General features: G+C 39.0%; 1 protein-coding gene across 7 annotated transcripts in view; it reads left to right on the top strand.

Moving 5' to 3' along the window:
* The window catches only part of DIP2 (disco-interacting protein 2), a 146,793-nt gene extending 131,359 nt beyond the window's left edge, over nt 1–15,434 (top strand). For 4 of the 7 annotated variants that reach the window (XM_028179955.2, XM_028179971.2, XM_028179978.2 and 1 more), the window contains 8 exons: nt 4,954–5,123; nt 6,194–6,397; nt 6,818–7,039; nt 7,620–7,828; nt 9,120–9,351; nt 10,096–10,205; nt 10,278–11,887; nt 12,832–15,434. In XM_028179955.2, the coding sequence (XP_028035756.1) occupies nt 4,954–5,123; nt 6,194–6,397; nt 6,818–7,039; nt 7,620–7,828; nt 9,120–9,351; nt 10,096–10,205; nt 10,278–11,887; nt 12,832–13,084 (3,010 nt within the window). In that variant the 3' untranslated portion in view covers nt 13,085–15,434. The remainder of the gene's footprint in view (nt 1–4,953; nt 5,124–6,193; nt 6,398–6,817; nt 7,040–7,619; nt 7,829–9,119; nt 9,352–10,095; nt 10,206–10,277; nt 11,888–12,831) is intronic. The other 3 variants (XM_028179965.2, XM_089727249.1, XM_089727253.1) reach the window with 1 other exon arrangement.
* Nucleotides 15,435–17,552: the final 2,118 nt, after the last annotated feature.

Raw genomic sequence — 17,552 nt, forward strand, 5'->3', positions numbered from 1 at the left:
TGTCGATTAGTTATTTGAATTTCTCGAAAACCAGTACTGTTTAATTTAGTAGACCGGCAGATGGTCTTTCGGACTTGAATAGTCATCAAAACTCTTTGTCTCTACAGTTGAATCCCATCGCCGTTTTAATTTATTGCACGAGCAAGGGAAATGAGTTCAGAGCACATCTGGTGAATATTAATAAAGTTCTTCTTTATCGAATCTCGATTAGTATTTTAATGTCGATATTCGTAGTCGTACGTTCGAAATGCACGAATGTTTTGTGGCCCGGTGTACAATTGGGCCGTCCCGACAAAAACAGGAAACAAACATTCTAGTGGCCATTGAACTTCAGCGTCAAGTATTTCAATACGAATCCCTAAAATATTCTAAAATGTAGAATCTGCATTAAGGAATTGATTTGATGCGTCTTCGCAGACTGTGTTTCTTTGTTAAGAATATTATTAGGAATAGATTTTTTTTTATTGTATAGGTAGGTGGACGAGCTCACAGCCCATCTGGTGTTAAGTGGTTACCGGACATCTACAACGTAAATGCTGCCACCCACCTTGTGACATGAGTTCAAAGATTACAACGGCTGCCCCACACTTCAAACCGAAACCCATTACTGCTTCACGGCAGAAATAGACGGTGTGGTGGTACCTAACCGTGCGGACTCATAAGAGGTCCTACCGTCAGTAATATGTACCTATTAGAATCGTTAGTTTATTACGTAAAGAATATTATGAATTTTAGCTTGTAAATTTTTCTCGTTAAATTTCGTCATTAATATTATAATTTATTATAATATATGGCATGAATTTCCAAGTGATACGTTATTCTAACGAAAAAAATATTCATATGCATTTTTCATGTTTTCAAAAGGTTAAGTGACTGTTGGCCAATGCGTTTTACCTATTGAATGTATATATAGAAATTCAAGTCAGAATTCTGAATTATCCTACATTTAAAATAACTTTTTATATATGTTCTTTTGGAAAAGATAACAATAATCGGCGACAATTCGACGGTAGTGCCATATAATAGCTGCATCAGTAAAGCTTAATAAATGCTAAAATTACTAACAAATTTTACCTCAAACAAATTGCTTACGTAATTTACGTTACGTAAATTTAATTACTAACGCAAAGCAATTAACTTTTATAATGATTCAATTTATGAATGTTTTCCAAAAAGTAAGAGCGATAAAAACAATTTAAAGAAAAGTATATATAGCCAAGGCAGAATAATTAATAATTTAAATAGAACTATGTATATAAAATAGCACAGAAAACAAGTGAGGAGAATATATTACATTATTCATATGACATTTACTTTTTTCTCTACCTATGCTGATTGATAGCCTTGAGAGGCTACTTCAGCTTTGCCCTAACGTGTAGGTAAGCTCACAGATCTCAAACCGGAAGTGTTGCTAACACTGGCCCTAGCAAGAGCAGTGCTTCGCAGAATCTACCACGGGATCGGAAACGCGACCCACTGAGAAGATCCGGCGAGAAACTCAATGGGCCGTATCAAACATATACTAAGAGCAGTATACTTAAGGAACCAAAAGTTTTACGACAGTCTTACTGGTTAAAAACATCAGAAAAGAGAGAAATACATTGATTGCGTATTTAAATGAATATATGATATAATAGAGGATATTTACGGTTTTAATACGCATACGATTGAATCGTTCTCAAAGTCGCAACTCCAACAATGCTGCGTAAATAAATAAATGCGAAAAATAATATGAATTAAACGATTTTCGTTTAAGTAATTTTATTTATGTGGACGCTCTTCCCTGCCGTTCGATTCTATTGAATACCTAAGTTTTTATCGAGTCCTCTACTGCTTGCTACAGTTTTTTTTATGCGCATGAACCGCCTGTATATGCAAGATATATTAAAACGTGTGTCTGTCGCTTAAAGAAAACCGTGTTGATTATTTTGTTGATTATAAACCGGAACGAGCGATTGCTGCTGTCGAACAGAAATTCGGGCAGTATAGGAAAGTTACAAGTAACATTCTTTTGGTACTAAAACAAGTTGCATGTACGCGGGTGCGTAACTTTCATACACTCGCGTGTTAAAGCTTATTCGATTTCTATATGTTTATGGCCTCTCGCAGTCACATACAGTTCCCTTCAACGACTAACACCCATTGTTATGAACACGAACCGTTTGCGTTGTTTTACGACCTCCTGTAATAATACCTAGCCCGGATCCGACAGTAAAATGCGAATCAAAATATATGAAATCATGTTGCATACATAATTCATCTGTACTTTCATATAAAGCTATAAGTTTTTACAACGCGATCGATTCAGCGCCGTTGAGAATTAGTTGTAGCTATAGAATTCGTTCATGGTAAGAAAATATTGTTCTTTTATTATTTTTTTGCTAGTAACCTCAAGCGATTGAACTAGATTCACCGAATATGTAGGCGAACTCACGGGGATCAGCCTGAGACTGCTAACATGGCCCTAGCAAGAGCAGTGCTTCACTGAATCTACCACCGGATCGGAATCGCGACCCACTGAGAAGATCCGGCGAGAAACTCAGTGGGCTTTGTTTCTAGGTTGATTTACACGACGAACCCTTTCGCATTCTACGATTTCAACGAGAACGGTGACCGGTGCTTGGAATGCCTAAACACACCGAGAGGGGACCGGGAGGCTACGATATGACGACGTTTGGGACAACTGCGATTGTATCTTGTTTGGCCGTCTGTAATTTGCGGCGGTCACGATAGGGCTATTGTGTCGCTCCGCTTTTTCGAAGAATCGTTTCAACGCTGTCTTTAGATATTTCCGGTACGATTCTAATTGGAGGCCGTCGTGAAAATCTACATCCCTTACGTACCACGGTGCTGCGACGGTTATCCTACAAAAACGGGTTTGAATGACCTGTACGGTGTTTAATTAAGTGAGTGCGAGCCGCATGAGCAAAAACACACTTGTATAAGTCATGACCGTATGTATGCAAGTTTTATAGAGTGCCACTTTATTGCGAAGGGACTACTTCGCTTACAGGCCATATGAAAAAAAACTTTGGAGTAAGAACGCGGCTCACTCGCAGGCTGTTCTTATATGTCATCCCTCCGTCGAGGGTGTCCCCTAGATATTTGACCATCGCGGCCCAGGGTACGGGCTGACCTAAGGGGGTCATGGGGCCAACGGTGTTAACGTGTCTGATACGTTGTGGAAAACTCGAAGTAGTATAGGCGGGCCCTTTTGAAGAGTACGGCTGTGCTTTTTGTACAGTTGATGTCGATGCACCACTTCCGGAACCACTTCCATGGTGGTGCCAGTCTTTGTCGAATGCCTTCGCCATATCGAAGTAACGGGCTCTCGTGGGGACGGGTCTCGTTCTTTTGAGTCTTACTAAGATGTGCTCTGCGAAGCAGTGCACTGTTGAATGCATAAGTGAGCACGAGAGGCGTTTACGAAGCAGGTGTTCATAGAGTTTGCCTATTGGTGGGAGGAGGCTTATCGGCAGGTCGCGGGTTCGTTTTTCGATTTGCCCGGCTTATGTATGCCGATAGCGTGCGTCTCTCTCCACACCGCAGGAAAAATGCAGTTCGTCATAGCAGCATTTAACATAGTGTGTTTTTCCTATTTGTCAGTCATCTTTATCTTATTCGCGTCATATGCTACGACTCATCTGGAGAATTTCTTTCGCTAAACTCCATTCTAACTGGCTACATGTGTTGGAAACCCATTAATGTTTCCGCATAAATCCTAACTAAGTCTTAAGGCAGAGACCAAATTTTGCAAATGAACTATTTTAGTCCAACTAGTGGTCTAGTTAAGTTAACATTTAAACTTAGAACTAAACAGGCTTTTCAAGACACTGTCATCGCCCTTGGAATTAAATTTGTATGTGCCCGTTTTCGATTACGTCTAACATAATATAAAGTGAAAAAGTAAAAAAATATAAAATAATATTTTCGTTTGCCCGAGATATGGTCAAAACATTCATTATGTAGGTATATTTCGTCAATTTAATTCATCTAATATGTAGTTTCCAAATTTTGGAATAGGCTTCAGCTCGTTATATTGGTCACAGACTAAGTAATAGTGTAAAATTTATTACGATAGAAATAACTATACAAACAGATCAGTTTCCGTTTGTCGCTTGTTTTTCTGCTATTACTAGCCGAATTTAATCATTTTCAATTAAAGAAAAAACGTAACAAAAGTGAATTAAAGTTTATTGAAACACGTAACTGCGCGGCGATCCGTCCGAATTACCCGCCATAAAGTTTGTTTCGGCAGACGCGAACTTCGAAAGCACCCGTCTGCGATTGAACAGAGTGATGCTGCTAACGCATTCTGTTGAACGACGGTACAAAACCTAAATTCCTCAGCCAGACTCGTGACTTTGTGTACCTCTAGTGCCTTCAGTCGAAACTAGATGGCATCGGACATTCACACGAGAACGCCCTAAGTCTAGATTCGGACGTTGATTACTAGATGGCATTATCACACTGTATTCAGCGTTTATCGAGCTACAGCAGTACACCAGTGATTTCTGTCATAACGTTAAATCTATATACATAAAAATGAATTGCTGTTCGTTAGTCTCGCTAAAACTCGAGAACGACTGGACCGATTTGGTTAATTTTGTTCTTGAATTAATTTGTGGAAGTCCAGAGAAGGTTTAAAAGGTAGATAAATATGAAAACGCTCGGATTTCAATAAAAATAACAATTTTGTTTTCCCTTTGATGTGTCCCCCGTCGGACGGATTCCTTTTGTTTGTTTTAAGTTTATTTTATACCAAAATTTAGGTCTTTTATTTATCGATTGACTCACTACGAAGTCTGCCGGGTCAGCTAGTGTTCAATATTTATTAAGTACGATAACTGTTCTGTAAGTAATTTGTCGTTTTAAAATTCTCTTGAGTTTTTTTTTTAATGTGTTTGTTTTTGTAAATGTTTCTTTAACTTAAGATGAAATCTCGGCTTTCAGGGCATCGATCGCCATTGTTAAGTCCCGCGATCTGCACTGGGGCTTGTTGGCCACACGCGACCACAAGGAAATCTCATTGAGCTCGCTGCGGATGCTGTTAGTTGCGGACGGAGCAAATCCGTGGTCATTGTCATCGTGTGATCAGTTCCTCTCTGTATTCCAAAGCAAGGGTTAGTGTTAATTTATTTTATAAAATGGAAAAATTTTAATTATTTATTCATGAATTCGTCGTGACCTAAAGGATAAGGCGTCCGGAGCATTCGTATGTAGCGAGTACCAATTTTTCTAATGAAATCCGTATTTAACAAATGTTCACGATTGACTTCCACGGTGAAGGAGTAACATCGTATAGGAATACCCATCGTGTAGTATAGTTACAACGGCTGCCCCGCCTTTCAAACCGAAACGCATTACTGTTTCACGGCAGAATTAGGCGGGGTGGTGGTACCTACCCGCGCGGACTCACAAGAGATCCTACCGCCACCAGTAATTACGCAAATTATAATTTTGCGGGTTTGTTTTTTATCCACGATGTTATTCCTTCACCGTGGAAGTCAATCGTGAACATTTGCTGAGTACGTATTTCATTAGACAAATTGGTACCCCCGCCTGAGATTCGAACACCGGTGCATCGCTCAACACGATTGCACCGGAGGTCTTATCCTTTAGGCCACAACGACTACGAAATTATTACTACGACTATTATTATTACTAATCTATATATTAATACGTGAAGCAAAAACTTTGTATCTCTTTTTACGAAAATTGCGCGGACGGAGGAGTATGAAATTTTCCACACTTATAGAGAATATAGAGAAGAAGTGCACAATGCTAATATTTTTTTAAAATAATGCATAAAAGATACATTAAATCAATAAAGAAAACATTACACACACTACCATGTATTTGACACACACACGCATGCATACTATTTGTTTATTTTCAAACTTTTCTTTGCCGTCTGTCAGTTATAGTCTGTCAAATTGAGAATAGATTAAATATTGTTTTCTCTTTACTAATATTTCTCTAAAGTGTAGTTTTGACGAAATCTATGATTAAAGAAGTATTTAATAGTCTTTGACAATAGAATCATGATAGTGTACAAACTTATAATTTCCATTAGTTATAGTCGAATTCCGACTACCAGGGGACCTCTAGTATAAATTAATTAGTATAACGTAATATAAAGTATAGTATAAAGTAATTCGGTATGGTCTTTATTCTAAATGCTGCCTTTTAGGAGTCCGCGGAGACGCGATATGCCCGTGCGCCTGCAGCAGCGAGTCGATGACGGTGTGCATTCGTCGTGCCGGACGCGGTGGATCCTCGGCCGGGCGAGGAGTACTCTCCATGTCGGGACTCTCGTATGGAGTCGTGAGGGTAGACGCGGAAAACTCCCTCACATCGCTCACATTGCAGGACTGCGGTCAGGTTATGCCCTCGTGTGAGTATTCAATATTGCGAAACCTTTAAAAATTCGATACGTTTTCCGGAAACAGTTGGTTTTCATTATATTAATTTTGTTCCTCATGATATTTATTATTGACGCTTAGAAATCGATAAGTACCTTTTTATAATTTTTTTTTTGAAATATCTGTGTACATTTAATATAAATAGAACTATAATTGTTGTTCTAACCGGTACCGGTAATGTTCAAAATAAGTAACCTTAAATTACGAGCGAATTTTTGACGGCTCAGAAATTTGCAATGAGACAAATAAAAACATTTTTTTTCTCAATGTATCCGACCTTTCTGTTTTATATATCTTCGAAATTATTCCATATCATATTTTCTCCACAGCACATTTAAGCTAGCGCTTAGATAGTAATTATATCATTTTAATTACTAAATGTTTGATTACAGGCGTTATCGTCGTAGTGAAAATGGAAGGCCCCGCGTATCTATGCAAAACCGATGAAGTGGGTGAAATCTGTGTACTCTCCGGAGCGACTGGGTCCGGCTACTGGGGCCTGCCGGGTCTGACCAACACCGTATTCCGCGTCAGACCCTTGGATTCCGACGGGGAACCGATCGGAGAGGAGCACTACGTCAGGAGCGGACTCTTGGGATTTTTGGGACCTGGTGGTAAGTTACAAGTTACGAAAACACTGCGGATTACCGCCGATTTAATCACGTAGCCTATTGGTATATGTAATCAATTGTAATAAAAATATATGAATTGTAATATTTGTAATAAAAAATTGAAAACCGGAAAAATCGGGAAATCTCATCTGGCAACTCACACTGTGTTATACAAATTTTATAATATTACTAGCCATACTCGCCCGCTTCGCTGAAAATTTAAAAATAACATTATTAATTATTGTCATTATTATTAGGGAGTCCTACACTCATATAAATATTAGCCTATCCATTAAGTACATGTATTTTCTACACGGATACCAAGTTTCAAGTCAATCGGACGCGTGGTTCAGTAGTTATCACGGAACATCCGTAAAAACCACTGTAGATTTATATATTAATATAGACTTTATGCTGTATCTGTTCCAACTTACCACCACTCTATACATTTCATTTGCGTTTAAGTTTTTGTTCTTCGAGGGTAGAGACAAGGGAAGGACAGGTTGAATTTCATGCTGAGATGCGGTCGCGTCTCAAGAGCCCGTTCGACGTGAGACTCATGATGTTGTCTGCCCGTCGCCAGGTCTAGTGTTCGTGTGCGGATCTCGAGACGGTCTCATGACGGTAACCGGCCGCAAGCACAACATGGACGACATCATAGCGACGGTGCTCGCCGTCGAACCGATGAAGTTCATATACCGGGGACGCATAGCTGTGTTCTCGGTGCGGGTGTTGCGAGACGAGCGTATATGTATTGTGGCCGAACAGCGACCGGACTGCGGCGAAGAAGAGGTACGTGCTACATTATTTTTTTATTATTGCTAGATGGGTGGACGAGCTCACAGCCCATCTGGTGTTAAGTGGCTACTGGAGCCCATAGACATTAACGACGTAAATGCGCCACTCACCTTAAGATATAAGTTCTAAGATCTCCATATAGTTACAACGGCTGCCCCACCCTTCAAACCGAAACGCATTACTGCTTCACGGCAGAAATAGGCAAGGAGGTGGTACCTACCCGCGCAGACTCACAAGAGATCCTACTACCAGTAATTACGCAAATTGTAATTTTGCGGGTTTCATTTTTATTACACGATGTTATTCCTTCACCGTGGAAGTCAATCGTGAACATTTCTTGAGTACGTATTTCATTAGAGAAATTCGGTACGCTTGTTAACAGATTGCCTACAGATTGCCCCCGAATTTCTCGTTAACAAACTAAACTACGAACGGATTTGATCAAAGATAAATATTGAGGGTAGAGATAAGAAACACCGTCTGGTATGTGTTAGGGGATAAGTTAAAAAGTTATTGTTGGAAACTTCACCGAAATAGCGCTAGTGTAGAAGTTTTAAACAGTGTGAAGTTGGCAGTTAGTTTATGGCGCTATTTTTAAAATTCTTCCATTTGCTACTGTGGCGCCACCTTAATTGGCTTCCTTTCAGAGGACATCGACAGCGAAAGTCTGTTTAGAAATAAAAGAGCTATGTAGTAAAGTGTGACGTCATCGGTGCATCGTAAACTAATATTTTTGCTTTCTGTGAAACAGCATCCACTCGTAATCCATACCATAATATTACAAATGTGAATGTTTGTTTATCTTGCTTTCACGTCCAAACGAAGAGACAGATTGACATGTTTTTTTAAGCTTAGATTATTTAGATTAGCAGACTGACATGAGCTACCATTATCTCGAAAAACCATCTCATTCAGAAAACTATACGAATTATTTTCCATGATTAGAGTCACATAAACCTCGAGTATACATAATTAAACAACTTTTTTTAGGCCTCAAACTATTTAACTATAGTTTTGGGGTTCCGAATAAAACGTTATTGCAGTCTGGTGTTTTCGTGCGAACATGTAGATACTATTTTCGTACACACTCAGCCCATAGATTTTTAGTCAATATGACATAAGTGAACAACTCTGTTTTTATGTCACATAATTAGAACGCTTTTTGGAATATTAAATCGACTTTGTTGTGTGCCGCTGACGACAACAACGATCCGCCCGTCTCCCGGCCATCAGGGTGGTCGTGCTGACGTCAGCTTTCTACAAACAAAGTGCAAATTATTTCCAGTCATTCCAGTGGATGTCCCGCGTCCTGCAAGCCGTCGACTCGATACACCAAGTGGGGATATACTGCCTCGCGCTCGTCCAACCGAACTTCCTGCCCAAAACTCCGCTCGGCGGGATCCATTTGAGCGAGTGCAAACGAAGATTCCTCGAGGGCACGTTGCACCCGTCCAACGTGCTGATGTGCCCGCACACGTGCGTCACCAACCTGCCCAAACCAAGGGAGATACATTCAGGTAAACATAGAAAATAAAAATATAGGGAAAATAAAATCACTAATTAATTAATCTATATGGCCCGTGACATAAGGTCTTAGTGTCATTTGATTGATACAAACGTCTATACAGTCTTTTATACCAAATCGCATGATTGCGAGACAAAACAAATCCGAATGCTGTAATCCCTAAAGTAATTAAACTAATGTCCGAAGTTTTGAAGTCGTCGTGGCCTAAAGGATGGGACGTCGAGTGCATTCGCATCTAGCGATGCAACGGTGTTCGAATCCCGCAGGCGGGTACCAATTTTTCTAATAAAATACGTACTTAACAATTATTCACGATTGACTTCCACGGTGAAGCAATAACATCGTGGGTTAAACATCATAGCCGCAAAATTATACTTTGCGTAATTACTGGTGGTAAGACCTCTTGTGGGTCCGCGCGGGTGGGTGCTACCGCTCCGCTTATTTCAGCCGTGAAGCAGTAATGCGTTTCGGTTTGAAGGGTAGTGCAGCCGTTATGACTATACTGAGACCTTAGAACTTATATCTCAAGGTGTGTGGCGCATTTACGTTGTAGATGTCTTTGGGCTCCAGTAACCGCTTAATACCAGGTGGGCTGTGAGCTCGTCCACATATAAATACGAATTTTCGTACTAATAATCTTGATTTTGTTCCAATAAATACAGTATATTACTAAGATATTAATATTATAAGGAGTATATAAAAAAAAACGAATAAAAATCAATATTGTACATGACAGATGTAGGTCCGGCATCCGTAATCGTGGGGAACTTGGTACAAGGAAATCGACTCGCGTCGGCGCAGGGCCGCGACATGGGATACACTGACGATTCTGATGCTGCCCGAAAGGTTTGAATGCGCACTCTAAAAATATTATTTGATCATCTGAATGTGGCTCTGATTGTTGCACTCTATTTACAGTATCAATTCATATCTCAAATCCTGAGATGGCGGGCTCAAAGTACATCGGATCACGTGATATTCACACTCCTCAACGCGAAGGGAGCGGTTTCCAAAGTCCTGACCTGCGCTGAACTACACAAAAAAGCCGAAAGGATCGGCAACTTGCTGCTGGAGAAAGGTCGAGTTAATACCGGGGATCACGTCGCTTTGATATTTCCGCCGGGATTGGATCTCATCTGCGCCTTCTACGGGTGCCTCTATGTGGGCGCTGTACCCGTCACCATACGTCCGCCTCACCCACAAAACTTACACACCACTTTACCAACGGTCCGAATGATTGTCGACGTCAGTAAAGCCACGCTGGTCCTATCGAACCAATCTGTGATAAAACTCCTGCGTTCCAAGGAGGCTAGCAATGTTCTGGACAGCAAGGCCTGGCCGATGACGCTGGACACAGACGACATGCCCAAAAAGAAGCTGCCTATAATGTATCGAGCTCCCACCGCAGAAATGCTCGCGTACCTGGACTTCAGCGTGTCGACCACGGGCATGCTTGCCGGCATTAAGATGTCCCATGCGGCCGTTACCTCGCTCTGCCGTTCTATGAAAATCGCTTGCGAATTATATCCGTCGCGGCACATAGCTCTCTGTCTGGACCCGTACTGCGGCCTCGGTTTCGCGCTATGGTGCCTTAGCAGCATTTATTCAGGACACCACTCGATCCTAATCCCACCTTCGGAAGTGGAGGTCAATCCTGCTCTGTGGCTCAGCGCTGTCTCTCAATACAAAGTACGAGATACGTTCTGTTCGTATGGTGTCATGGAGCTCTGCACGAAGGGGCTCGGCAGCTCCGTGAACCAGCTCAAGTCGAAGGGCATCAACCTGGCTTGTGTCCGGACTTGTGTCGTCGTTGCTGAAGAACGTCCTCGAATCAATTTGACGAATTCGTTCTCGAAGTTGTTTTCAGCTCTCGGACTGAGTCCACGAGCCGTCTCCACATCGTTTGGATGTCGCGTTAACATAGCCATATGTCTGCAAGGCGCATCCAGTCCCGAACCCTCGACCGTGTACGTTGACTTAAGAGCTTTGAGGAATGATCGCGTGTCCCTTGTGGAACGCGGCAGCCCACACTCTCTGTGTCTGATGGAGTCAGGAAAACTCTTACCTGGAGTTAAAGTCATCACAGCTAATCCGGAAACCAAGGGCCAGTGTGGGGACTCGCACTTGGGCGAAATTTGGGTACAGTCACCTCACAACGCCAGCGGGTACTTCACGATCTACGGCGACGAGAGCGATTACGCGGACCACTTCAGCGCTCAGCTCGTTACTGGGAACACGGGCGAAGTGTACGCCAGGACCGGGTACCTTGGGTTTTTGAGGCGAACGGAAATCAGCTCGGTGAATACGAGCCTGGACGACTCTTCTTCGATGCTTCCGCGCGATAGTGACACGGATTCGCTAGCCTCGGCCTGCGGGAGCGTCAGCATACTACCAGACTCTCACGACACACACGACGCTGTGTTCGTGGTGGGAGCCCTCGACGAGACCATCATGCTGCGCGGCATGCGCTACCATCCCATCGACATAGAGAACTCGGTAATGAGATGCCACAAGAAAATCGCTGAATGGTTAGTATTACGTCAGTGCTTTTGTTTTAAATTCTGAATTATTCAAATTTTCCTGGTTATTGGAATGTTCGAATAGTGAATGGTTATCGCTCAAATGCAAATAAAGCATAGTAAAATAATAATAAGTAACGTATTACGAAATGTCAATAAGTTGTGTTTGTTGAGAGCCGCTGCAAAGCGTATGACATGGTCGCGTGGTACACAACTATCTGCTCTTACATAGGCGACCTTATTGAACTGCGTGTCAGCGTACCCTGGTTCTCAACTAGCTTAGTTCTTAGTTAAGATTGAACGTAGACAGGACGGATAAAATCACGGTCTATTTGATATCAGGCGTTTACCAAAACTTCTCTATAACAAGTTAATTGTTACCGTCTATTTTGATAAAACAACCTGAGTTACACTAGCATAGTGGCTGTAAATCCTTGGCCGCATAACGGTGGTATTGATTCCTATGGCTTGAATAAAGCATAATACTGATGAGTTGGAATTTTTGCCTACGTTTGCCGCTAGGGGCGCTGTTCCAACTGCACGCAAATTGAGTTAACTTTTACGTTATCGAGAACGTTTAAAAACTCGCACTAAGCACATCATCGTTGTCGAACCAAAATCTAATATGTGCACTTTTTGAGATTTTTACCTATTGATCTTTTCGTATAATTCACAGCCCTAGCTACCGTGTAACAAAACGGTTAAGTGTCTATAGCTTTAATATTTATCTATATCTTTCATTTGATATAGTTCTTAAAAATTCACCTTCATATAAAATATTATACGAAAATGTCTTTACTCGTTAAATCAAAATAGAGTTTTTGCACATAGCAGATTTTGGCTTGACAGCGACGACATGACGAATGAGATCACATAACCGAATTTTCTGATTAATAATACATTTTCATCGTGGATTCTCGCTCTTGAATACTGTACAGAATAATTTCTTACAGCGCCGTGTTCACTTGGACGAACCTTCTCGTGGTGGTGGTCGAGTTGGACGGCAACGACAGCGAGGCACTGAACCTGGTCCCCCTTGTGACCAACACCGTCCTCGAGGAGCACCACCTGATCGTGGGCGTGGTCGTGGTGGTCGACCCCGGGGTCGTGCCGATCAACTCTCGTGGCGAGAAACAGCGCATGCACCTACGCGACGGCTTCCTGTCCGATCAGATCGATGCGATATATATCGCTTACAACATGTAAACATACGGTACCTTGTCGGGGCGTTCGATGATACGTAATTACAAACGTGAGCCGCGCGGCAGGCACGCGAGCCTTCATTAAAACGCACGAACAAGGTCAAAAGTATAATATCAACACGGACACTACATTATCGTAATTCATCAATTCCATTGTGTGTTTTATTAGAGTAAACCGAACCCTATTTTTTAATATTTTTTTCTATTGAACCGAGACTGTAATCTTCGTTAATTCGCTAATTCGATTCTGCGAGACGATCGATTCGACTCGCGACAAGACTGATATAAGTCTGATTCCTACAATATGCTTTTAGATCATTCTAATCAATAATTTCTGTGGTTCCATTAACTATCTTCGATCAATAATCTAATTGGCAAATAGTTGAATGGCCACTAGCAATGTCAAAATGTGCTATATGAAAACATTTGCTCCCTAAATTCCATCCCTTAAATATTTCGGTTGTGGCCGAATCTCATGGTATAATATCAAAACGTTCGATTTAGATGATTTAGTCATAGTTGTAAAGGTCGATTCAGACTGATCGAGAAAAAACAACATGAAAAGTCAAGATCCATAGAATTTACGCAGCAGAGGAAATTTATCTTCAACTGTGAAGAAATAGGGTTCAATATGACCGTCGTATCAGTTTGGGTTGCCATAGTCATCGATCAAGGTATATCTTAACGCAATTATATTGTTGTGATTATTATGAATGAAGTAATTTCTCATGCTAGTGCATATTATGTACGATCTATTATAATAGACTTAGTATTAATGTTGTATTGGTAATTATATATACATATGTGCAATGCATTTAATGTGCTATCTTTTTCTGTTGATTTTTATTCATTTTCTTATTATGATTTTGACAAGAATTTTTGACAGGTTTCGAAACTGCAAGTGCGCTCAATGACAAACGTCAAAAAATCAAATTTAATTTTTAGATATATCTACCCTCAGTTTACATTCGTCTGTCAGATCTCAAGAGCAGGACAGAAGGGAAACGCGCTTGCGTCCTAGAATTTATTTTGTATTTATTAGTATGAATTTCTCATGGAACCAGTTTCAATATTATTTCAATAGATGTCGCTCCTACAGTTATATCAATGATTATTGACAATAGCAATTTTCTCCTGTTGTGCATTCAACATAGCATTTAGCGAGTAGTCTGTGAGCAGAATTTTCTATAATCGTTTTAAATTAATACCAATCACATATAAACTAGCTCGTATTTGTATCCTTTATTGTGAACAATTTGCACCTTCGACTTTAGAAATATCTAAAAATAAGATTCCATTATTTTTATTCATTTATATTATTTTGTAATTATTTATTGCTAAATTGTACATATATTTTTGTTATTTAATTTTACGTTAAAATGATTTTGGATAATGCTTAAGCTTAATGTTGTTTTGACTACAAAGTCAAGTATATTATAACTTTAAAAGAAGAATATTCCTTTAGTTACGTTTATATAATTTCTATGGTTATAAAGAAATGTAGTCATCTTTGATAAGTATACAAGTAGTGTAAGGTCAATGAACAAACTTTGAGGTCGTTTTAAAAAGGGCATCGGCTATACGATATCTAATGTTCAAAAATATATTGTGTCTTCTTGGCATTAAGATTCAATTTTGCTCGTCGGTCAAATAATGCTACCGGGTATCTTTCTCGGGCTTTGTGTCATAAATATCGAATCGAGGTCCTTTCTAAAACGTCCCTGATTTCGTATTTGTAATCTTATATTGTAATTGATAGTGTACGATTTTTTTTTCTTGAACGTTACAATTAATGGCGTTGGTATTTCGGAGGGAAGGCACGGTCCGCTTTGGGAAGTCAGTTTAGGCTGTGAACACACCGCATGACCGTACGTACTGTCGTATGGAGCGCAAGTGCCACGGAATGTAATAGAAAAACGAGTATACTTGTAATATTATAATATTGATGTATCCATTTCGTATATTAAATTAGTCGAATTTTAATAACCGTCATGAACGTTGTCTTAGCTGAATATTTAATGTTATTTCGGTGTCCACAGTAAATGAAGCTTATACAGTAATACAGAAAGATAAGATTTTGTCACTTACTTCAGTTGGGTTTGATGGTGTTTCATTTTTGTTAGAATTTGATAATAAAAGTGCTTGATGGAAGCGAGAATTCGGTCGTGGTGTACTTGGACCGCTGTGCATGCATCACTGTTTACGCACAAAATTTGAAATAGTCGACTCCACGCCGATTTAATGTATTGTAAACGCCAAACGAAATCATTTGGATTCTATGACAGCTTGTAAAAGAATAATGAATGTATGTGATTCTTTCTGGAAAATAAATAAACAAATAAAAAAAATCGTTATTAATCGTGTTTTATTTCAACCCGATCGTTCCCTTCCTTCACCAAAAGTCCGTTAGGGCTTACGTCAATTAATAAAACAGAAATAGATTATGTTCAAATTAAATAATGCACAGTACAGCACAGTAGTAGTAGTAGTAGCACAATAAAACTACCCACACTATTTTTCAAGACCATAACATTTTATCGTTAATTTATGAAACAAACTGGACAAGAATTGTTTGAAAGCGGGATACTGTTAAAAAGCTAAAAATAGTACGATAATAGGTGCCGTTTTCATTTAAATATAATTTACCAATTTGTAAAAATCTGAATGAAAAAATTGAGGTGACTTATATCGTGATTCAAAAATTAGTAGCTTTTAGTTAGCTATCCACATGTTTTTTTGGACAAACACCCCTGTTTCACGAACCCTCGCTAATCAATATTTACATATTCATGGTACTTAGGGCTAGTGTCTAAAAATAGGTACTTAGGCGAAAAGTCTGTTTTCCAAAAAGCGCTCTTCCATGTTTGTTGCTTCGTTATAACGTGAAAAAGTACTTCGTTATAACGAAACGACAGCTAGCTATATTTCTAAAAAAATACTTGTTTTGCTGAACATCTCTCCTTTTTTTCTGAACCTCTTTGGTATGATCATCCTGGAGTCACTAATCTCAGCTAAAATCTGTTTTACATAATAGGGTACGAAAGTTAGTGCCTATAAATAGGAGCTTCAGAGAAACTCTGTTAAAGATGTTTGTTGTTCGAAATAAAGTGCACTATCATGTTTTTAACTAGAGGCAACTTCAGTATGACGAAATATTTTAATAATTAAAATACGTAATTGGCTATAAATTAGTTTATATTTTTATATATACCAAATAGATAACTTTAAAGCTATTTTACCATACAAATTCCTTAAGTCGTAGGCCGTACTCATACCAATCAATGCTCTTGAAAAATAAACTTAATTCGACGTATTATTATAAATATCTGTAATAAACATCGAGCGTTATGTTTATTTCCTTTTATTGGAAATTTATCTCAAGGAATAGGATAGCTTTCAGAAAACCATTATTTAATGAAAAATTATCTTTAATTACCAATATTTTATTAAAATATGTTTGACCTTTGTTATTCTTGAATTATATTACCATTCACCTTTGCTCAAACAGATACTTTAAGCTGTGTTTTTAAAAAAATTGTGTACGACTCGGATTTTTTGGCGGAAATGTGAGGAGTGTAGTTGTGTGATTTGTTTTATTTGGTCTATTTAGTGTTTCTTCAGGTTTCGATGTGTAATAAAGGTGGTTTATTAACTTCTTAATATCTGTGAAAGTGCACAAATGCGGGATAATAATAAAACAAAGCTGCTGGACGTAATTTCTCGGGATCCTCCAAATAGTCCACAGAAAAAATCTCAGTAAATGGCCACCATTTTACTAAGATTATATTTCATCCCATATCATCTCATCTCATTTCATTTTATTTCATCCCAGTTGATTAATGTCTCAAATTAATCGTCTTCATTTCATTTTATTCACTCCATATTATCATTTTTCATAAAAATAAGAATATAAATTAAAATAAGACATGACTTAAAGGTCTTAGTTACCAGGTCATAAAATCCCTTTAATAAAAGTATGTACGACTTAAATGTCAATTTTGTTATGAGCATATTGGTAAATTTAAAGCACTTTTATGAGTTATTGTCCTATTTATCAAAGATGTATAAAACAAATTGAAAGTGTTTTTAGAGACTGTGTACTTAATTTCTTAGAAAACAACTGTTAAATCATTAAATTTAATTAATAAATGAACGGATGACATTGATAGAAAGATGAAGGAATGACGATCATGGAGTTACTATTCTAACTGGAGTGCTTACTTGGTTTGACATAAAAACTAAAAATATACTTTATCTCTATGGCTTAAAGTTTATTTTTAAATAGCAAAAGATGTAAGGAAAAACGGTCTGAAAAGAGAATGATTATTAAGTGGTGGTGTCCCTCTCGCACATTTTACAAACAAAAAGCAGTGTAGCTAGCTTAGAGGATTTTCCACGAATTCTCGTAATTTGGACCCCTGTCTTAGTTATCAAAAATGGCTTTTAATGGTTAGTGGATTTTTTAGTAGCTT

The sequence above is a fragment of the Bombyx mandarina genome, chromosome 01, assembly GCF_030267445.1.
Source record: "Bombyx mandarina strain Sakado chromosome 01, ASM3026744v2".
Classification (NCBI taxonomy): Eukaryota; Metazoa; Arthropoda; class Insecta; order Lepidoptera; family Bombycidae; genus Bombyx; species Bombyx mandarina.